The 24,714-nt window shown below is 40.7% G+C and overlaps 1 protein-coding gene across 7 annotated transcripts in view; it reads right to left on the reverse strand.

The window, feature by feature from the left end:
- Positions 1 to 24,714, reverse strand: part of diaph2 (diaphanous-related formin 2) — a 368,827-nt gene that overhangs the window by 27,403 nt on the left and 316,710 nt on the right. For 5 of the 7 annotated variants that reach the window (XM_061048503.1, XM_061048504.1, XM_061048507.1 and 2 more), the window contains 2 exons: positions 18,894 to 18,986; positions 17,581 to 17,646 (listed from right to left, as the gene is read on the reverse strand). In XM_061048503.1, coding sequence (XP_060904486.1) covers positions 17,581 to 17,646; positions 18,894 to 18,986 — 159 coding nt within the window. The remainder of the gene's footprint in view (positions 1 to 17,580; positions 17,647 to 18,893; positions 18,987 to 24,714) is intronic. The other 2 variants (XM_061048502.1, XM_061048506.1) reach the window with 2 other exon arrangements.

Here is a 24,714-nt window from a genome sequence, read left to right on the forward strand (position 1 = left end):
ATAGAGAGTCAGAGGCTAGCATTGTCTAAGGTACAGAAACACATTAGACATCCCAAGAGGTTAGTTACAGTGTCATCACATTGTCAGAGTCTTATTCACAGACAATCTCTCTGCCTTTCTGTTCCCTCTGCCCTTTGCCACAGGCTCTCTTCTATTCTTGGATCCACCAAATGATCTACTTTTCACTTTTTTTTGTCCCTTTATTACAGGCAATTCAGGAGCAATTCAGTGTGGCAGGTACAAGACCGCACTTCAAAGGGGATACATGTATTGAACAATGAATGCAATGACTTCTTGTATCCTGTCATTGCAGAGCTGTCTACAAGAATGACATTTTTTTTCAACCAAGTAGGCGGCTTGAAAAATGTATTTCTTCTATAGATATTCTCTGCAAAAAATGAAACCTTACATCTACTTGATATTTGTTTACCCATTTTTGTGTGTTACAAAAAAAAATCTTACCATTCAAACTGCCCACAGAATAAAAATAATTAGCGATTTAAGTGGTGTAATCTGCTTTTGAGGCCAAAGACACAAACCGAAATGTCCTTCAAACAGCTGCTGCAATAAATAACAAAACACTGGAGAGAAATACACTCACAAAGCTGCCCGAACTATTCAAGTGTATGCATAGCTAAAGGCCCTGGAAATGCAGTGGAACACAAAACTGTTAAAACAAGGTTGTGGCACTGAAATTTTAAACTGAGAAAAAGTCAAGTTTGGAGTACGGCTAGGCTCCAGTCACCAGGGCAGAGCTCCATCTTAAGGCTAAAGACACATTAACAGTATCTATATGTGACCACTGCCTGAAGGCTCCCACTCTCCACAATGTGCCTGTTGCCCTATCTGGGGCAGCAATATTTGATGAGGTTTGACAGTAGTGAAAGACTGTCCGTATCAAAAAAAAAAGAAAAGAAAAAAAAGGTGGTCACATTCTGACTCCAGATAATAGATGTTTCCATTCTAAGCCAATAATAGTGTCTATAATGAAATCAGTGGGGCAGAAAAGAGGCGCTCTTTCATTTCCTTATGCGGGGCTGTGTGTTTTGTACATCCCATTATTCATAAGGTCCTGGCTGCTGATAACTGTACCATTTGCATCTGAATCAAGAATGCTTTATAACCTCCCCCCCCCCTAAATGCACCACCCCCATGCAAATGGTGTGACCTAAAAAGAGCAGGTACTGTATTTAGCTATTTGTGAGCAACTGTGCTATAGTCTGGAGGTTATGTGATTTTGATTAGAACCTACAGTTCCGGAAAATTTGCATATTTGCAGCATTACAATACCATTGATCACACAACTAAAGGAAATGTAGTTGAAGTATATACATGAAAATATTCTTTGGTAAATGTGGTCTCTTTTGTGTCAGAGGTTGCCTGCATAATGCCTGTATCAGTACTGTATCTTGTGCTGCCCTTTCCCTCTGGCATGCCCTACTTCCATAGACACAAGACAGGGCAAGAGAGCATTGTAGAAAAGAGTGAATAATCTTGGCCTGGCTTTTTTCCGAGCAGAGCTTGATGCACTTCATCACACTCTGCAGTTCAAAGGCCCACGACTTTCCTATTTAAAATCGCTGCTGCAAGTCAGGAACATACTGTGTGATATTTGTGATCAATCAAAACTGCAGGAAAAAAAAAAGAGATTGCACTGGCTCAAAATAATAAAAAAGATGCTATCCATAAAGTAGTGATCTGCTGTTGGATGAAATCCTCTGAGGAAAGTGTAGCTGTGCCAGACAGACTGCTCAAACCGCCCGAGTAGACGGACAGATTAATGGAGTGTGCCTTCATATACAGTTGTCGTCTTATAGCCCAGATGAAGTTGAGAGCAATCCTCAGCTGTCTCAACAGCAACATATGGTGAGATATGTGTAGTGTTGTGAAGTGTTTAATCACAGGTGGCTTCCTTCAATGTGTTAAGTGACATATTCTTGACTGTACACAACTTGACAATACTGTAAAAACAGCTTTCAGTAAACCTTTCACACTAGAAGAATAAACAAAAATACACACACACACAAACATAAAAAAAAATAAAAAAAATCCAAACACACCAAATGCCAGAGGGCAAATGTGTCGAAAAGGAGGAGTGGGGGGCTTTTGTGTGCTCTGAGTTTAGGTCTTGGCCATTAAATAAGCTGGCAGTGCAGAGGTGAGCTGCATTGACAATGATATATGGGAGAAACACAATCCATCGTTGTTATGAATTGGTTGGCTCTGGCGCGGACAATGCTTGTACACACATGCACACACTAATACACACAAACAAACACTCACAAGCAATTGTTCAGGCAGAAATACACAAACAAACACACACACACACACACACACACACACACAATCAAGAGGCAGTGGTCGAGCCAATATTATCTTCCTCTCTCTTCCAGACAAATTTAATTTTAGTCCAGGACATATGTAAGCTGATTAAAACAGCCAACAAAGACGGGAGAAATATGTCACATCCTTCAGGACTGGACACAATATTGAGTGCTGCTTTGGCAATGGGATGCCTTCTCTCCTTCTTCGTCCCTCTCTTCTTAAGTCTTTGTCTGTCTCGTGACCTTTTTGCGCCACAAGATGCCATCATACATTTCTTCCTTCACCGTCTGGATCACTTCCTTTTTTTTTTCTTACGCTCTTGAAAAGGCAGACATAACACTGATAGTAAGCATAGAAAAGCACATAATAAGACCTCTCTTTGTGTCAGACTCATGCCGATTTTCTCCAACAGACTTGTTTAACCCATCAAACTTTGCTTTAGCTACAAATGGGAATATCATGATTGAGCACAGCTTAATGGAAATGTCTTTTATGGCACCAGAGCTGGGTTAGTCTTTTAATTGACAGCGCTTATTTTTTAAAAATCAATTTTTAACTTGGATCTGAATTGAAAAATTATTATTTAAGCCTTTAACTCCCATTGAATTTGGTTTCTGTTAAAATCCAAACCCTGCTGTAACATGTCACAGTAAGATGGATCAACGCACAACCTGAGCAAGAGCATACTGTCTCCTTTACTTTAGAGAGCTTATTGAATAATGAGCCAAAATGGCCGTCTCTGCCCTGAGCCCTTTTGTTATGAAGCGCTGCTTGATCTACATGAATGTACTTCCAGAGCGCTGCTAGAGTGAAGACGGTGATTATATACCCACAAAACTTCTAGGGTGTAGATTTTGAAAGCAGACGTGTTATTTTGAGTTTTCTAAGTCATCATGGCCTCTTAAGAACTTGAATCTATTGACATTACAAAAAGCTGATGTTTTTTCTAAATTTACATCCATTAATTATTAATAGAATTAACTGATTAACAGCTATAGAAGTTAACAATTTTGTAAACGGATTGACAGCTAACAAAGTTGAATTTTGATTAACTGTGCCCATCTCTGCATGTCACATACTATATGTATATTCATTTTGATAATGAACAAGCACAGGGGGGCTGGTCGAGCTCGCTTGGGGGAGCATGCGCCCCTTAGAGCCTATAGTTTCCATCACACTGGTCTCAAGTGTGACTCTGTTTTGATCATTTCATCTCCACCCCTCTCTACAAACATTTCCTGTCCCTCTACACTTTAAAGGCCAAAAAGTCCCCAAAATAAAAGAAAACAAAGAATAAGTTCAGATACCTCTCCTGTAGTTTCAACAAAGAAGGGCATGCCATTTTTGTTTTCCACCTTACACTTGAGGCTGGGGTGGATCCTTCAGAGTCAAAAGTGTGTCACGCAGACATACACATGCCGATGCACCAGGGGCGTCGCAATGTCTGTTTAGCCACTGCAAAATAATGTCATATCACCAGAAGATGTGTGAAGAACACTTCTGCATTATGAATGGAGGGAGGTAAATTATAGATGGAGGGAGGGCAGAAGTAATGCCTTAGACATTTCCCTGAAACACATGGTTGAAAACATGGCGGAGGACCCACTGCACACTCCTTGGCAAGTAGGAAGTCAGAGAGACTCCTTAATTAGCTAGTCGGCAGTGATAATGGGTCTTTGTTGCGTGTGGATGCATTCAACCTCATTTCTGTCAGAGAACACTCTTCAAATGAGTGCATAAGATGAATGTGCTTAACTCAAGTTGACAAGGAAAACTGTGCTCTTGACGACAATAAAGCGGCAAAATGATTATATTAAAAGCAATTACAGTCACCGCTCATCCTTATAGGGAGATGTGGAAAGTGATAGTCAAGACTGACATAAAAGAAATTCATGAAAGGAGAGAATAAGGCGTTGAAGTTGACTTCTGTCAAAACTTTCCTTTTTTGGGGGAAAAGATAGCACTTTCATTATCTTATTTTTTAAACTTACTCTTTGGCAGATGACACAAATATCTGACAGGTTTAATATTTGCTTTTCTTCACCGATCTGGAGTTTTAAGTGTAATCTGTTTGATGAACTCAAATGTTTGCGTTTATTTTGACAAATGATTCCATTGCAAGAGAACTGCACCTGGAGCTGTGATGGATTCAATGGGCTGTCAACCGCAAACAAAGACCCTTCCCTTCAAAAAAATAGGGTCAAAGATTTGGTTCGATAACAACGAATTAGGGGATGCAGGCTGGTTGGTGTGGCGACCCTTAAGAGAAGCAAATGGTTCAGAGTGGAACTAACAAGGGGCGTGCCTTCCGCTGCATGAGAAGAAAGACAAGGCCATTGGGAAAGAGTGATGTTCCAGACACCCATGGAGACTTGTTTTTGGGGTCTTGTGACCCCTGTAGGTTTTGTGGAGTTGAAGGAGGATTAGTCAAATGGCCCCACTGCGTTTGTTGCCATCCATGACAACTCAAATAGCAGACATATTATAGCAGATATATTATCTTCAGTTTGTGCTGCTTCATTCAGTGGGTTTCTTTGGATAACTAATATTCCTAGCCTCATGAATAAAGTTATACCTGTACAAGTGGCTAATAAGAGCAAAGAAGTAAAACCTTTCTATGTGGTTCAAGGTTAAAATAGACAAATGAGGATAGAGGAGACAAAAAGGATCTGGATCTGACATGGTCACTTCCTAAGAGAAGAGTGATGCTGCACAAGGCCATGTCTGACGTCTGCCTGTTGCAGTCCTCAGCGCTGAGGCCTTGGGACATTCACATGGCCCATTCAACCAGCTCTACTGAAACATTCAAAGCTTTGCTTGCAAATGGCCAAACTTTTGTTCCTTCACAAAAGGTCCGACCAGAGGTTTTCCCATAGAAGGGAGCCCCGTTCAAAATCAGATTATTTCCAGTGAAATCCTCCTTTCTCCACCTGCCAGTTAACTATGTCAGTGCCATTGTGTCTTTCCTGAAAAAGCTCTCCATTTTGGCATAATGGAGGCTGGATGTGTATTTTTGCTTTTACTGCCATTCATTCTTGGTAGGGTAGAGGCACACCCCACCCCCACACTCCTTCCTCTCCATATATTTTAGAAAAATCTGGGCCACATGCCCCAGAGGAACGCAAAGTGCTTTAATTCATTCGCACCTTTTCTCTCTGGCTGCCATCTCCAAGGCTTCTTTTTGTGCCCAGAAGTGATTTGTTCAGGCTGGACCATCAAAGCAATTATGGTAGCGGCCTCGTTCCCTATTATAAGGAGAGATGACTGACAACACTGGGATGGTGCGGGGGTGGAAGGGCACTTGGCTTCAATTTATTTGATCTGAAAATATTTTTTTCTTCATTCATTGGCATCCACTTATGCAACAAATACAACAAAAAAAAAAACAGCAAGATTATCTCCTTGAGATTTTTGGATTGAACACATCACAAGTTTGCTCTGTAACATTTTCAATTACCTTCCTCGCCTCCCTGGGCAGAGCAGTTGTTGGTCACAGTTAGCAATCTGATGCAGGGCAGAGAATGCCAGCAATGTAACAAAATACTGAGGGGCACGGCAAGCACTGATGTGTAGCAATTAATGTAATGGACATGAGAGAAAGCACAATCCATGGCCTAATGAGAATGTCTTATATTACAGTGCAAATGCACAGGGTCGCCAAGACTCCTAGCATTACTGGGCTATAGGAAGATTGCTCACCACAAAAGGGGATAGTCCATAAATGGATAATGCGGCGAGAGTACAGCACGGCGCCACTGAGCCGATGTTCCGTCCAAGAGTAATAATTCTTCCTGGAGTGACACAGGGTCATTGGGATGGATGGAGACAGGATGTGAGTAAAAATAAAACATTTAAAGAAAACGGGGCAATAGGTTGAAGAGGGGTGGAAAGAAAGAAAGAAATCAGACTACTACAAGAGTAAAGAAGTAAATGATGAAGTAAAACAGGAAAGAGAAGTCAGAAGAGTGACAGACTAAGTAAGATGAGGGGTGAGAAGAAGAGGCTGGTAAGAGAGGATGAGAGCGTGTAGTGTACCGACAGCGAGGGAGCAATATGACACATTGTCTAATCAGTCTGCTGTCTTTTTTCTTTCACAAGCTGTCATCTTAGCCATCAAGACCTTGTGCCTCTCCCCCTCTCATTGAATGATTCCCCTGTTCAATTATTCAAGGTTTATAAGCAGGAACCATCTATTCAGCGGCGCAGCAGATCCAGTAAAATAATGGAAGGGCTGCTTCTTCGGCCATATTGACTGTCGTAAAACTTTTACAATAGGCAAAAGAAAAAAAATCAATTCCTCAAACAGACTGTTTGCCACCACCCTAAACATATTAAAGGAGGGGTTAGGCGTGAGGAAAGAGCCTTACCATGTAGCAGACTTTAATAATGCACGCCATAAATGATTTTACACGCTCTCTCGCTAATCATAATGTATGGTGACTTAATATTTACAAGAGAAGGCTATCTTTAGCTAACACAGCATACTTAGACATGTAAGTGTGAGTAGGCATGCATAATCTGCTCTGCTACAGCAGGAGACTGAACCGAATGAGATTTCAGGCGACATATCTGTGGCTTTAGACTTCACGCTGACCTCACTGTCTCCTTAAAAAAGCTGAAACCTGCGAGTCCCTCTGTGACATGAAAATCAGGACGACCGCTGGTCTGCCAAGGAACGCTAAGCTTCAGTAAACATTGCCACAAATAAACAGCACACACAATCACACAAAAACAAAATCCACACACATACAAAAAAAAAGATCAAAAGTATGGACACACACTCCCCTTTCCTCACTTGTCAGAAATCTTACGGAACATCACAACTCCCATCTGCCATAATCCGCCCCGGGGGCAACAGTGACCTGAGCCACTGGAAGAAACTCATCTAGAGTGGAAGGGAAAAAAAAAATAGTTGAGGTAATGCAGTGTGCAGCCTCATCCTTTACTTAGCTGGCAATGCCTTCAGGGTGGAGATGTTACAAACTCTGCACCCTCTACTGGCTTTCCACTAATGCATGACCCCCGCTGTTGGGCTACTTCTGAGGCCTTCATCCTAACGCCATTAACTTCAGGTTAACATGAAAACCCAGGTCGCTTTGTATACAGTGAAACTGCACACATGAGACACAGCAGCACACTTGTAGAAAATACATACAGTGTACCAATAAATCACATGCAATTATATGGCTGCAAGTTGTATACAGTTGAGTCAGACATAATATGCACGCACACGGCAAATCACAAATCTCTCCCCTTTGCCATCTTGCTGCTTCTTTCTCATCCACTGGAGGCAGAGGGTCTGAATTGTGGCAAGCCGTCTATTTTTAAACTTGACATATTAGTCATCTCTTATGGGAGTAAGATTGTCGTTTATAAAATTCTTGAATACCAAGCTGTGTTGTTGTTTCCTTCTTGTTCATGTCCCTCTTCTCCTCAGTGTAGCCGTTTTGGATGGATTCAAATAAAGTCACAGATGCAGTCGGGTACGGTCCCTGTCGCTGTAAGAGCACATATGCCAATCAGTTTCCAGCTGAACAGGGAGTTTGCTAGCACCTCACACCATTTTTTTTGTGTTGAGTTGTAATTGATTTCTGTCCTCTTGTGCCACAAAAGTGAGATTAAATTGCTCCAAGGTGTATGGGGAAAAAAATCAGGTTTTCAGTTTCTGTCTCTTTTATCCTCTCTTATTAATCTTACCAAGGGTATGAAATGTTATCTCACTCTCAAATGAGAAAACTGAGGTCTCTTTAAAGAAGATCAGCTAACAGATCTCTTAAATTGTTTCCAACAAATAGATTTGACCTTAAAAAGTGAATCAATATCTTAAATAAAGCAAACTGATGACTAGAAAGCTGATGATTGGGATCGTCGGGACAGGCACTTTAGTTTGGGATGTTGAAGAAATAATTCTTCAGCAGTTTTTAACTTGGCATTCTTTGTACCAATACAGCACAAGAGTGGACCAAAGGTCCTCTGGCAGACCTCTGGCCAGAGATATTGGCTTCTAAAGCTAATGATCTCAAATTGTACACTTGTGGGTAATTAAGCATCGGTGTTCCCTTAGTAGCTTACAACAGCAAATATGTCATTGTGAAAATAAACAACAATTACACTTACAATCATTACACTCTAATTGCATCATCCTATGTTACAATCACAAGGAAGGGGACATCTTATTAAAAGCTGTAAGAAAAAAAAGCCTTTCGCAAAATAGACCATATCACAAAAACTTAAAAATAAATTGTATTTAGGCCAGAATAGGAGGTTAAGTGATCACAAAGCATTAAACAGAGCATGCATTTTAAACCCTCATGGGTATTTGGTGGTGAACTACAACATCAACGTGTTGCAAGCACTTAATGTTGCTGAGAGTGCTGCTGAAGCTCGGGAAAACCCGCACATGTGAGGGAGTAATTTGACCCCACTCAAATCCTTCCATCAGGCACTAACCAAATAGAAGTCAAAAGAACGAATGAAGAAAGACAACGAGATAAAAGGGATGAAAAAATAGAGAGGGGGCTAAACCACTGGGATTAGTGCTAAGTAACTAAATGGGCCGTATCACTTTTCCATTACCAGAGACGAATAGCTATTTCAACTGCTGGAATCTAAATAAAAAAAGGTGAACTCTGCCCCCCCCCCCCCTGCCCCTCTCTGTCTTTTGTTCATTGGCGTGTAAATGCTGCACAGCCTCAGCCTTCCATTTCATATTTCCCTGTGTGAGCAAATGGAGATATGCCATCATATCCTTGAGGCCCATCAATAAATAAACTTGACGCAAATAAACAGATAAATAAATAAAAGTGAAGAGCCCAGCAAATGGGCATCAGTCAGCATTAGTGATGGAACCATGTCAAGCACAATCATGCTTGACTGGAGGGGGAGTGCCTGAGTTTAAGGAGCATTCTTGCTGATTGCACGTCCAGTGTTGTGTACGTCTGGGGAGATGGGTGTTCTGCTTTTTACCTTCATTTAACCCCTCTCTCCTGTCTCTCCTGCCCTCTTCAACTCTTTGCTGCTATCACTATCAATACATCTTTCCATCAGCGCACAATACACCCACTCGATCCATTTCATTCAATTCCATGCCTCTTCTCTCTTCAACCTCATCCTGTCACATGTGCACCCCTTTCTACCAAGACCTATACGAGATTGCGACTTCCATTTCTTTCAATCCTTGATCATGTCTAAAGGTTAAACCAGCCTCTTCCCTTTAGCCTGCAAACAGCTTTGTCATCTGTCCCTCTGGATTTGCATCAAACACAGATTTGGACTGCTATATTAATTTGAAATGTAATTTTCTCTTGAATAAATCAAATAATAAACAAGTTATTTATCCTTCAGTATGCGTTATGATGGGGACCTTGCTATCCTGACATTCAGCATTTACTGCATGTTTTCACAGATGACACAGTGCCCATCAGGAAGAAAATTAAATATTTTCTGTAAGCCCAAATAATGAATTTTTATCATTGAACCATTATGTAATTAGTATTACAGTGTTGTTTTTTTTGTAATTTAGAAAAACAAATAAATGGTTTACTGCATGAAACAAGGTAAAACATCTTGTTATTTAAAAGTATGCAGATGCTGGGGTTGTAGGAGACTAACTGCTTTATTAAAATATCAACAATTCTTTTTTCTTAGTGTTAATTGAAGGTTGTGCATACTGATGCAAGTTCTCTATTAGTAGTCATCGTTACAAAACTAATGAAGCATTTAGCTTTATGTTCTTTCATAAGATCTTCAAATGAGGCAGAAAGAGTCAGCCAGGCTTTTGGGCAAAAGTAAATAGAAAAGCAGAAAGATGTTGGATATTTAATTTATGTTTTATATGCAAACTGCATGTGCTTGCCAGAATTCTGAATCATTGGAGCCGACAATTCAAATGTTTTTTTTTCTTTTGTTTTGTCCAACAGAAAATAATAGGGGGGTCTTTTTTTTTTTGCTTTCACAGATATGTATTTCACAATAAATTTGGGTTTGGGTTTTGAAGTTTGCCCCCATCTAAGTGTTAATAAGAAACTGACAAAGATATGTAGATCTTGCTCTATTTATATCATTATAGGACATGATGTAAAATTACTTATTTGTTATTTTTTTGTCACTCTTCAGATAATCTCAAATCAGCCCTTTATTATGGGAACATTACATTGTTGCACTCATAAAAGGAAAATATGACCTAAAACCTTTAAAATAAAACAATACTGTATTCACCTACAAACATTACTGACTCAGAGCGAAGAAAGTCATGAAAACAATGTTGAAGGTTCAGATATTTAAAGCCAATATTAAAACATAGTCCATTCTCTAATTTCCCAGCATCACCTTCACTTATATGTCCGATTAATTAAACTGTGAACATTCTTTAAAAAAAAACATCTGTTTATCTGTATTACCGTTTTCATTCATCAACCAGTCTGCCTTCTTTTTCCTTTACCTCATCATAACAGTTATCCTGCAAGCCTAATGCGAAGGTATAATATGAATTCCATTTCATTGTCGACAGATTGTCGATAGTCTTTGGCAATCCAACTGCAAACATCCCCTTGAACATTATATCTAATGCTTTAATAATAGCTGCATCATATTGAGGAGGTGAGAGAAAACACATGACAGCAAAGGAAGAAGTATTTGATTCTGGCCCCTCTTTTTATTGCCAGTGGAACACATAACCATACATGATGGCATCCCCTTCCACCGCACATTATTTGTTCTCTAGCTGATCATCACTTGGCCCCGCTGTATGCCTAATGAGCGATAAATACGATTTAATTCAACACACACAAGTTGCCCATCCTTCAGCACTAAGCATGATGGCTCGGGAAAGATTCCATTGGAATTATATGAGGGCCATTTTTCATTTGGTGGGATGGTCCGACTGTCTTCACTATATTTGGCTTTCACAGGCATTCCTTTGGCGTTAAGCTCTGCAAGTTTATAGGTCTATTAGGAATTCATCACACAATGAACCATATCAATCTTATTGTGTGAATGTGCCCAGGGTAAAAAATAAGATGAAACCGTCCATTATGGGGCCTCCAAAGCATATTTGCCCTCCAAAATTGATCCACTATTGACAATTTACACTTGGGGTGACCTTTCATAACTGCCCACATACTTGAAAGCCAATATTGTTCGGAGAGCAAGCAAGAAAAAAACACAGCCCACTGAAAAGGTTTTAGAATAATATTGAATATGATAAGTTTGTAGACATTTTCCCCCTACAGTTGTTTGTCTATTGTCTACTAGGCAGGAGGGCTGAGTACTTTGTACATCAATGAGGCCCCTTGCCAATAAAGTTAGACAATATAGGATATAGGTGTTGAGAGCTCTGAGTCCATTATAACAGTAGGTCATTGACTGTGCTTGAAAAAAAGAAGGAAAAAAAAAAGGTATTTCCATAGGGAGCAAGGCTCCACATGAACAGTCTTCTCAGACGGAGTTATAAAAGGGGATATTGGCATCAAAAGGGCATGCATACAGCCCCCTGTTGATTACCTGCTCTCAAGTAGATAACTTCAGTATCATTTCAACAGCAAAGGGATTAGGTGGTAGTAGCAGAGGGGCAGGGGCAAGAGACCCCCGATGTCCACTAAAGAGACTGCCTTTTATTAAGATTTGATTTATCCTCTCAAAATGGCTCCAAGTCACACTTCACTTACTTTACGTCCTCCCTTGGCAGATTCAAGCAACGGATCAGTTATGTGCCAAGGGTGCTCAAATGGTACATAAAATCTTCATCTATATTTCCATGATGGGTTTTCTGCTTTGGATGAAAAATGATCAGGTCCAGAAAATAAGGCTGAATGGGTCAATGGGAGGGACAAATGTTTTGCATATGCCTTAGGATGTCAAATCTTAAATGGAGTGGCTGTCCATGCCTCTCTTCCTTCCCATCTGCCTTCCCTTTGGCTGTTGATAAATATCCTTATCTATGAGAAGCAGGTGATAGATTTCAAGCAGCTCGTCTCCACAGAGCTCTACCCTCGTCTACTCTATTGATATCTCACATCTACTAAGCCATCCGAGCTACAGCAGGAGGCACTGACACCCTCTGGGTCTCTTGCCCCAAATCATGTTAGCTCCACTTCCTGTAGGATAGACTCTAGGGCCGACCCAATGAATAACATCTATCAACTGAAGTGCAAGCCAGAAGCTTGTGGAGGCAAAGGGCCTCAGCCCTCAACTCGGAGACACCCTACAGCAACAGGCCCCATCTGATAATGTGACACGAGCTCGCACGTGTGTATGTGAAACAGAACAGAAGAACAACTGGTAGAGTGGTTGAGAGACAACAAGAGGGAGATAAAGCAATTGGTACAACATATGTGTGAGCAAATTAATTGCTGAGGGAATTACGATCACTATCACTTGCTGTGATGTAATTAAAGGAAGAAATGGCTGATTTTTTCCCCAGATCAGGGGAACAATGTGAGAATAGCTGCCTGGCTGAACACATTGTGGTTGTTCACATCTGGGGTATGTGGATGATATGAAGTGGAAGTACCCATAGATCATGATGTCATCAATGAGTGTGCGGGGTAAAAATGCAAAAGGGAAAATGCGTTTCCTTTTGGCCAACGTTTTTTAAAGACACCTTACCTTGGTCTTTTCATTTGGCGCCTTTGCAGATTCACTCTCTTTCTTCTTTTAAAATTTCATGAGAGAAAATAGGTAATTTAATCTTCATTAAACATACAAGGGGCTCACTCTGTCTGACCTGAACAGCTGAATTAACTGCAAGCCTTGGGGGGCGGATTAGATAGTTGGGCTGAAATTCCGTAACCCTGACAAGCATTATATCACTGCATCTCTATTTTAATGGACATAAGACTATCCCTCTCTGTTCAATGTCAAATAATACCTTAAGAGGCTTACTATATAGGATGCAGGAGGGAACTTTTGATGGACCGACCTGTGAAGGTGAAACAAGAGAGCAGGAAGAGGAAAGAGAGAGAGAGGCCCTGGATTGGGATTGTAATGACGTTGGAAAGCGAGCAAATAAATACGATTGGCTTGGTTCTCTTTGAAATCTGATTGATGTGTCTTTTGGGATGCCCCCCAGTAGGAAAGACCTAGTGAGTCTGTGGCTTTCATCCCTGACCATAAATCGATGGGCCAGGATGTATGTGGGGCTCCTGTTCTCTACCAAACAATCTCCTTCCAGATACCAAGGTAACTCCAGCAAAAAAAAGGAATAGAGGATGGAAAAAAGAAGGTAATTGTACATCTTTTCAAATCCCTTTTCCAGTAAAACTTAACTGAAGCATATGTTGTCTGTGAAAATACATATAGTTTAAACTAATCAGATTCAGCAACTCAATGCTACATAATCTTCCTTAAATAAGGCTAAACAAAACAAAAAATGTAGCTTTTTTCATCTCCATCAATCCATTCACTTTGTGTGTGTTGAATTAGAACTGGCTGGTGTAATTGCATAACACGAGTATGGCCTCTCGGGTTAGGTTTTCCATCTTGCACAAAGTGGAGACAAGGAAATAGGAAATGCTTCTGGAATTGGGTGTAATTGTGACTGGCGGCAGCTAGAATTGTGTTCAGCCTGACACTTGAGGTAGTCTGCTGAAGTATTGTTTTGCCTGGAGAAAAAAAAAAAAAAAACTCTATATGCCGGGTTGTAATGAACTCCTTCTGACGTAAGGGAAGATTCTTGTGGATCTCTGAGAGACTCTTCGGTATGCACGGCTGGTTTAGGGATGACAAGAGGTTAATCAAGCTTTAAAGCATGAGATTACAACAGACATGACAAGCAGGAGTGAATAGATTCTCCTCTCAGTCTCATACAACTGCTCAGAAAACCTTCTCTCAAGTAATTCTGAGACGGAAATGCTGCCAGTCCCCGACTCAGTGAGGAAGCAAATATTTACACAACAGAAGTACACAAACATTAATGCTGCAGTACTGACCCAAAAATTACAACATCACTCTACTGACTAAAATGTTGACGGTTCCCACAGTGTACAAAGAAGAAACATCACATACAGCGTTCCTTGACTGAGATGTCTTTTGTCTCCAAATCGTCCATCACTGGGGAAGTTCATTTTTTCTTTTTAAAGAGAATACTTTTCCCTCGTACTGTGCGTCAAGATTTCTGTGTCACCCTCATGAGATGAGACAAATTCCAGCGATGTTCTGTGGCAGCTGAACTCATTTCCAGATTCAATTTATAAAAACTCCATGTAGCAAGCATGTCAAACGGATTTCCCCCTCTCCTCACCTCTGAGTAGAGAATCCATGCAGCTGTTTATCAAACCACAGTCATATCAGTAAACAGGGAGTCGTCACTGCATATTTCATTCTGGTGAGGTATGATGGTGAAAAATGCCGCCAAGTAGAGAGAGCAAGAATTGGAAAATAGGTCACAGGAACACAGAATATTCAATTTTATATGAGAAATATTCATAAAGAAAGGCAAAAGATATCAAGTTATACAATAACCCCATGAGACATCAAACAGCGTCTGTGCGGAAAACCATTTTCATTCCATACTTTCACTTATAAGGGTGCAGTTTTTATTAAGCCCGAGAAGCGGAGTCAGCTGTCATTTTGCCCAGACACATCCCCCAAGCAGGTTGCATCCTACCGGCATGTTCCAGATATGGTACTCCTCTTAAATGGACATGCCATAAACATCAACAATGAGGAAGGGGAATAGGAAGCACTCTGGTTAGAAAATCTTTGTCAACTCAACTCACTTTTTCAACACTAAAATTTGTTCTACAAAGTCATCGACACCAAGCAAGAGACCAAGGAAACTTAACAGTTAGTTTCTTTTAAAATGAATTAACAACATAATGAATTAGGAGCCTTAACTTCAAGCTGCCCAATTTTTAGCAAGACAGTGAATCCCTTCAACACAACTGAAATCAACCCCAATAAAGATCTACTGCCTCATCTTACCCTCTATCATAAAGAGACCTTGAGATACTTTAGCACTTTCACTAGGTACAACCTCCTGCTTCCAACCAAAAGGATCCACCACATCATTTTTGAATGTCATGCCCTCTTGCTGACTCTGATCTCACCCATTTCACAATCAGCTGTAAACGACAAATATCACACTGGAGGTCATTGCCACATGACACGAACAGGACTAAATGATCCGCAAAGGGAATGCATCACCAAAGTAAACTCTCCCCCCTTTGTCAGCCCTTAATATGACACTCAGGAAACAACAACAGCGGACAGTACTAATATGGAAAGGTTCTTTTCCTCTCTTGCTTCATTGTATCATATTCTTCAGTGACCTTCACCACAAAATGACCAAGGCTTTTATGTAAAAACTGTTTACCCAAAAATCCACCCCAAGATCCTCCACTGCTCTTTATTTGTCAAGGTGGTGCCATCTCCAGGACCATCCTGGCACACAAGAGGGGTTTAAATTCCAAACTGCTGCTCAGCATAAACGCACAGGATCTTTCTCAGTCCTAATTTCCATAAATAATGATCATAGCAGTGGTAATCAGAAGATTCACGAGTATTCCTTCAACCACAAAGTGTGACTCTGTTTGTCCACTCTGGACACCTATGGAAAAGTGTCCAACTCCTTTTCATAGTTTGGTTCAAGAGCATAAGTCTGCACAGAGGTAAGACTAACTATATTTAATTGGTACCTACACATGGATACTGTCAAAGGCTTCTTCTAACCAAAGAAGCACTAGTCTGTTTCTTTATAGACAGATTTCTCAACCAGATGTAAACTTGCCAAGGACCTCTCTTTGACTTGACTTTAAAAAAAATGCTTCAAAAGCTTTCTGTTAATCAAATATTGATGATTATTTTCCACCAGTTTTCTTCCCTTTTTCTTACTAGACTAAGTACTTAACTAAAGTTAGAGCAAAAAAGAGAAACTTCTGAAGAGAATGCTACTTTTCAGACGAAAATAGCATCACACTAAACATACACTCTCCTCCATTTACACACTTTCATTATTTCAGCTATTAAAACATTTAACCAAATCAGTTGATACATGTAGCAGGGCATGCACACAGACAACTGACATATTAGGGTCAAAGGCCATTCATTTTTTTAAATTGCCACAAAGTAGGACTGCTTATAGCATAAAAGCAAGAATCCCGAAAAAGCAGGCAAATCATTCGGATGTGCTTATATCCACATCAGTCTGACATTTACTAAACACATAAGGGAAGAGACAGGTAAAACACAAAACTATTGTGAGTGACCATAACAGGAGGGTCTACGGACCTCTCCAGCAAAACACTTCCTAAGTGCAGCCACAAGACAGGAAGTGACATGCTGTGAAAGCAAAGGCAAACAGGAAGAGCGCGGCCATTGTATGATGACTGGAGCTGAGCTTCTACATGACAGAAGTTATGCTGAGTGAAACACAAGCTACTACCTTCAAGTAGTGATAGGGTCTTAATCATGTCAAACATATTAAGCACTTAGTTTCAGTGGGAAAATACAAGGGCAACTTTAATATTTGCGAACTCAAATGTATTTAATTAAAAAGGTATTCAATGTGAGATTTACTTCATTTCTCTTACCAGTTCAAGCATGAATGTCATTACAGTCTGAAGTCTCTTTTCATCTACCGCAGCATGTTTTTAATTCTATCTATGTATTTCTACACATAAGAACATATACAGTAATTGGTAATAATGTGCTACCTTTTAAATGTTTTAATAAATTGTGTATCTACTGTATATGTAGACTTTTGTTTTTACTGACTTGATACATGTACAATTACATAATAAAGGCTATAGCTATAATAAAAAGTCTTAAATGGGTATGGTTTTACTGTTTACAGCTCGTCCACATCAGTAACTAGTTCTTTTGATATGCCATAGCACATGTTAGTCCAGGTAAAAACAGCTGTGGTCCTCAGTTTGATTTCAACCATGTTGCAGACTGAAATATGTTTCTGATGAAATTACTGTAGAAATCATGATTCTCTTTGGATCACTTCTTCAAATCTTTCAGAATAAGTTTGAATTTCATGAAAACAAGGAGGTGAAAGTTAAGTCTTTGTTAAGATTCAAATTCATATACAGCTCTAACGTTTGTTTACACTGTAAATCTTACATATAATACCTTTTAACAATTTTTAGCAAAGTCAAATGCAATAACTCAGCATTTTACTATGCATGTTGTAGACCAGCCCAGCTTTAGTGTTCTGACAGGAAGGACGTGTAAGTTAAAACATCCAGGACAGACAGGTGTTGGGGGGGTGGTGCTGGGTTTTCGGTTAAAAAGGTATTTAAATGCACACACCTAGGGTTCTGTTACCATAGTTAGCACCTGGCCACCGAGAGGCTGGACTGGATGGGCTTTGATCACCTGTAAAAAGGTTCCCAATAAAATAAAGGAGGTAAAACGAAGGAGGGAAGGATGGAGAAAAAAGAAGAGAGAGAAAAAAGGCATCAAGGGTGACACATCTCAGAATTTTGGCAGAAATTAATCTCCAAGACAACACAGGCTCATATTGAACCCAAATACAGAAATATGGAATGAAGAAGATGAGGGTGAAGAAAGCAGCTAGTTGTGTGGAATGATGGGCAGCATTGTATTAAATCAGTATGTGTGCATGTGTGTTTGTTGTAATACTCTAGAAACCAAAGCTTTTGAAATGGACAGTTGTAGCTTAAATCTAAATCATAGTGTAGGAATTCTGTGTTTTTAAGTGTTATTCAAAGATAACGATTTAGTGTCTTTTTGGATATTTCTATTTAGTGTCTTTTTGGAAATGGTATATGGTAATGGTAATGGTTATGGTATAACCTCCCACACATGCACTAAATTGGACACTTAAGATGACTGATGGATGATACAGCAGAGTGCACACACCACATCAAAGTGTACAAAAACATCTTGTAAATATGTGAGTACTGCAAAATCGACATCTCAAAACTTGAAAACATGACTATTACATATTTATTTAAATAATTGTAAATCTAAAAACGACTGAAAATTAATAAATAAAGTTGGATTAGACTGAAAATGACTTCAAATGCCTTACAAAATGTGTTTTTCTCCCCAGAGTCTTTCAACTAATCCAGTCTGATTTTTTCCCTTCTTATTTCCACAGTGATTGCCGGAGTGGAGATGGCAGCACCTGTTGCTCATCTACCGAATTCTGACTTGAATATCAATTGAACCTGGCACCCCTACTAGGTGGTACACCCCTGGGCACCGGGCCATTCATCGTGGTCGAACTGAATGTATTAACAGAGAATTACACTTACACAGCCTCTGCCCAACCTCAGCCTGTATGGCTGCATTGTGATCATTTCTTTACAAAAGGCTAAGGGGCAACACATCGCTAATGACTTAGACTTGGCCACGTGTGTGCTCGTTTCTATAGCACCTCTATATATGTGCACATGTTCCTATATGTATTCATATTTATATGTGAGTCATGGGTACTCAAGCAAATCAAAAGGCCACATGCACAGTGCTCACACACTCATTATACACAAAAAGGCATTGCTTCATTTATGTGACAGACAGGAGCTGATTGCGTTGGGACTGACAGAGAAAGAAAATTATGTAACATAAAGCCTTTTCTTTGTTTTTTGCTACTTTACCATTGCGCGGTGTCCGTTTTCGTCGATCACGGAAGGCTGCTCCGGACTGTAGAGCTTCCATTAGGCTATCCATCACACCGGTTTCATCTCCCTCTGTAAGAGAACAGATAACAGAGGCAAATCTGTTTATAGAACCATACAGACATTAACACATCAGGATGATATACAAGTATGAATTAACACACACAAATTCACTTTCATAGACGTGTCAAGGTCTAATGCTAGGTTGAAGCAGCAGATGTCCTCTAGCTTAATGAACATCCACCTGACATATCATGTAAAAACAAGCCTGTCATAGTGCTTTTGAGTGTTAAGTTGGAGGCCTGTCACTCAGACATGTCCTTTTTTTTCAGTAAATAGCAAGGGAGGAGGAAAAATACACTTAGAACCTGCAAACTAATACGGGCAGAGGAGCCTAAGGATGAAAGCATCCACTGATGGTCATTGACAGATATTCTTTCTGTGGCTAACGCAGGGGAGCTAAGTGCTCTTTACAAAGATTTAGTGTGGAGCCGCTCAATACCCGGGCGCTCTATCATTGTTCAGTCAATGACACCAGGACCGGCCTTCGAAAAACATTCCCCCTGCCCACCGTTACAGCTGCCGCGTGGATCCATGAAACTGGAGAAATGGCATAACTAGAGGGACAGGTAGGAGACACTTAAAGCGCCATGAGGCCAACAGCATGACAAGTTGTGCCCAAACTGTGCACATGCAGCATACTGCTCAATGGAAACAGGGTTCAGAAATATGTCTAGCTTCTATATCTGGGTCACCTATCTTTATGCCCCGATGCTAATGAGTCAGAGGGGCACCCTTTTTATCATTCTGGTCTAGAAAAGACATCATTTTATAGCAGGATCATTAGTGTGACTTATTGTAGAGCTGGCGACTTGGCTTTCAATTCTTTAGCATAAATGAGAGATCTAGCTCTCCCCAAGTGTTTACCAGCAGGGTCCAGGTAACTTTTTGTTTTTCTGTGCTAACAGCTATAGCTGAAGGAAAACATCAGGATGTAAGCAGGGACAACAGCTACCTTCAGCACACACACAGCACTTTCCCAGACACTGGGGAATCGATCTTTTACATGACAATAAGGCAAATTTCAATTATGATCAGAAGATGGTGACAATGAATGGCGCATTGTTATTTAAGAAAACAGCAAATATTTTGCCATTGCCAGAGACAATCAGGGCTGTACATGTTTCTTCCCTCATCCTCTAGCAACAAACCACCCAACCTGCAATCATTCATGCAAGTTAAAGGCATCAGTGTGACCAAGAATAGTAACACGTATTATGCGGGAAAAAAAAGCAACTCTTCACTCGTACTCAAACTAATTTTGCTCTCTATCTCATTCCTTCTCTTTCTTCCTCAAGTCCTTCCCAAGGGCTACTTTTGAAATCAAAGTATCTGTTCTGGCTGTGTGCTGTGCTTAAAAGCAATCCCGATTAAATCAAGCTTAATTAGACCGGCTTTATCAGAACAAAACCAAAGCCGAGCCAAGCACTGCTTATCTCAAATTGCAGCACTACACCTCCGATATCAGGCTCATTGGTTTAAAGGGGGGAGCATGGGTTTTGTCTGCTGTGGACTCATAGAACAATATGGTGAACAACTTGCAGCTGCTATAACTGTATCAACTCCCAAGATCTTCAGCTACTACTTCTTTGTATGTAGGCTAGCAAGGACACGATGTGAGTCTGACAGAAGGCAGAAAGTGTTAAGTGGCAGGTAAACATTTATCTCCAACCACCTTGGCACAAGAAACTTTTTGACAGCTCCTTCTTCTCTGCCTTCTTCGTGGAGACCTAGACATCACAGGGGGCACCTGACACTTTGATCAATTTGTCCTACTTCTAGCTTAACTGTAGCACAATTCATCATTTGTAATGGCCATGGAGCAGCAGTAGACTGGGGTACAGGGGGAGGGTTACAGACACAAAGAACCCAAATGACTAAAATGGGAAGTGTACTCCCAAATCACCCCACAGTGCTCAATTAACTACGTACTATTGGGCCACAGCTTAAACTCAAGCAGGCCCATTCTCAGTAAAAGAAAGGCCTTCAGGCTATCGCCATGTAAGTATTTATGTGTATATTGTATTCAACAAATTTGCAAAGACAAGGTAAGCCTTTGATTTCACTAATTCCTGGTATCCTCTGAGCAAACTTTCGGCATTACTTATTATAACATTGCCCACTTTAGGAGACATTTCTTCCTCATTCCTGCAATTCGCTCTTGTCTTATTTTGAGCTGTTAAACCCAGGGCAAATATTCATCCGCTTCTCATTAGCAGCAGTGGTAGATTGCATGCTGGGGAATTACAGAAAAGCTAACCTTTTATGCCCAAAGATCTTTCTCAAGAGGAAAGATCCCCTCTGCTCACAGGAAATTGCTTTCTAAATGGGTTAAGATGGGCTAAGACCCAAGACATCGACAAACCCCTTCCAGTGATGAAACACCTTGGTGGGCACCTCAACAGACAGCCCCGGGGTCCTTTAATGATCTTATTAAAGCTTGTGGAAGTGTGGAACATGGTTGCGGCTTTTGCACTTTTAGGTACTTTCTTAACCGGTTAAACCTTTAAGAGCAGAAATAAAGCTCTGTGAAACTCTACCTCCCAGAGAGAGACCATGTACCTGTTCCATATCTTTCCCTTTGATTCTGCCAACCCCCCCCCCCCCCCCCCCCCCCCCCTTACTCTCCCCAATCCCACCGTCACCTGCATATCAGGTGGAACCTGGATCCAGAAGGCTGGGCTAAATGTAACAGTGGGCCCTGAGGACTAGCTCAGTCTGCAATTTATTTACAAGCAGCACTATCACACTTTCTTAATTAGGGGGGATAAGATGAATAATGTGCTCTCAGCATGATAGGCATAAAAGACTTCACATACCAAATTAGTTTCACCCTAAAAACAGGACCTATAAGTAACAGAAGAAGAGAGCTGCCGCAATTTACCAATCCAAGGAGCAGAACACGAACTCAAGTGTCAACAAAGAAGAGATAGGAAAAGAATTAGCACAGATGCAGTGTGTGTCACTTTTAGGGAGGGAGGATGTTAGGGAAAGAATGAGGGAGAGGAGCGAAGGCAAGAGAGAGAGAGAGCAGGGAGAAAAGTGAAGAGGGTCTCTGTGGGTTCTGTAGTGCAAGCACTGGAGTGGGTTATTGAGAGTGACTAGTGGAGCGAAGCAGAACACAGGGTCGTAAAACACCTTCCCAGCTACCTGACGGCCTGAGCCCTGTGACATTTAATTATTTCTAAAACATACACCGCAGTATGCACACAGGCGCACACATCCTCACCTACTCCAAAAAAAAAAACTTGCTTTACATCCCTATAGCTTTACGAATGCATGGTATATAGCTGCAAAAGTACTGGCTGCACTAAAACCATTTAAATGAATGCTACAGATTTCTCAGCTGACAAGTGAGTGTAAGCTTGACAGACTAAGACAATGAGAGATGGGTAGATAGTTAGAGGGAGGCAGATAGAGAGCACACTCCAGCTAATGTCAGCAGCATGACCTATACTCACAGCTGCTAGTGGCAAGATCACGTAGAGGAGACACAAGCGTCTATCCGAGGCTTTCACAAAAACCAATGCATCATGGTAGCCTCCATGCTAACTCTTAATCCTCAATCAAGGAGCAATTAGGAATCAAACACACAAACCAACATTATGCAAAACATGACATCTCATTTGTTTATTCCTGCCAATTAAAATCAGTCATCGACGGCATTCGAAATGTGTATATAACTAAACGAAGGAACAGCTGTCGTCTTTGAAAAAAAAAAAAAAAAAAAAAAAAAAAAAACATGACAAAGCTTTTCACTCAATCAACCGAGCAGAAAACCTTGTGCGTATTTGGAATGCTTGGCTTCTTCTTCTTTTAAACACCAAAGGCATGGCATTCCAATAATTATGCGGCCGTGTCAACAAAGCCTGTTCATAAATTCAATTTGCTATCTGTCATCTCCCTGCATGTTGTGCCGGGGAGAAAGAACACAAGAGGATCGATTGAGAACTCCATTCTGACGGCTCACATGCAGCCTCCGTGATTCATGGGAGACAAAAGACACAAATAGTTCTGAGAATTCTGAAAATGTCTGCGACATGTCTGTATCTGCTTTAGCCGTAGATCATGATATCCTATATGCCATGAGTTAATCTGGTAGCAACAGTGACATGTAAATTATGAAATACATTTTAGTAGTGTAGAATAGAATACACATTGATCCCAGTCTTGAAGATGAGTAACATATCTACAGAAATGTAGCTACATATGTGAGGAAATTACTGTAAAGAACCAGTTTATCTGTTTTATTGATTCATTTATCCATAAGATTAATTTATTCTAGTCAGAGTTTTTATTATTGTTTATGGCTTTATACCTGGAATCAATATTAATGAACTTTTTACTGATTTCTATTAAGTTTCTCACATTTTATAGCTTCAACTGTTGACATTCTTTTAATCCTAGGCCTTTAAAATGTTACTTCTGTTCTGTTTTTTGTTTTTTTTCTTCCGCTGTAAATTGAAAAATAAAAAAGTTGAAAAAAGTTGAGTCCCATCCATATGCGCACAACACTGGCCCCCAGAGCCAAATTCAATTATACATCATGAGGAAAATGAGGCATAAGACTGATGTCTGTTATCCATTACTATCCACTGTCCTTCTAGTAGCCAAACCCTGAGTGTAATTTGCTCTGTAATGAGATCTAAAGAGAGCTTACAGGCTGTGTGCTTGATGAGTTGAAATCACAGTGAACAGGAACACGGTGAGGGTTTAACCTCCACCAGACTCACCTTCTGTGACTCCGGTGGAGAAGATGAGAAAAACACAGCAGAATGGAGAGGCGAGGAACAAGTCGTACCTAGTTTTGGTGCTTGCTGCGGATTGTTTTTGAACACATTTGAGCCCATCTGTTCCCCCACAGAGCGTCACCTGTGCAATTAACCTGGACCATTAGCCGTGAAACAAAGGCCTCAGCGGAGGGAGGGGGAGTGTTGCTTTATGGCCAGGTGGAGAGGCAACAACCACACTTTCTTTTAATCTCATCTACTCTCTTTTCTCGCTTGTGTGCACCTGGTTTTTGTGATACTTTCAAATCTGAATTCCGGCTCAGCCCCCTAGATATACACAAGCCCCTGAATTACTCAACTTCCTCCCTTCTCCTCTTACTGCTCTGCTGTCGATTCTCTTCCTGTCTGAGTTTGAGTCCCATCAGCCCCTCCCTTCGACCTTCTTCCCTGAAGTCCCAGCAGCTCCTAAGACCTGAGCAGACAGCGGCCATTACCGCCACAGAGCACACAAGTGCCCGAAGGACAGCAGTCATGCACCTGTTAGATGTCTTTCCTTTGTTTTTCTCTTACTCCTCTTGTTTCTCCGTCTCCCTGTACTCCAACCACCCAACCCTGACAAAAGCTGTGACACAAATGACCGGAGAAACTTTTCAGACAGGCCCTGGTCTTTAATTTGTTTGTGTGTGTGTGTGTGTGTGTGTGTGTGTGTGTGTCTGTGTGTGTCTGTGTGTGTGTGTGTGCATACACTAGTCTACTACGGCGAAAAAAGAGAGCAGGAAAAAGGGTAATCTAAGGTTACGGTAATAAAAGAGACAGATTTTCATGCTGATTACTTTGGATTGTTTTACTGTAACAACTTGATGATCAAACCCACTCATGTCCTTCCTAACTCGATTAGGGATGCTTCCACACAACTCTCCATTCCAGAGGGACTGGCAGTTCAGAGACTTCTTTCCGTGTTTAGAGCCCATGTGTGGCGCCAGGGTCAGTAAGGGGAGGGAATATGGGGA

This window comes from Labrus mixtus, chromosome 10 (assembly GCF_963584025.1).
Source record: "Labrus mixtus chromosome 10, fLabMix1.1, whole genome shotgun sequence".
Taxonomy (NCBI): domain Eukaryota; kingdom Metazoa; phylum Chordata; class Actinopteri; order Labriformes; family Labridae; genus Labrus; species Labrus mixtus.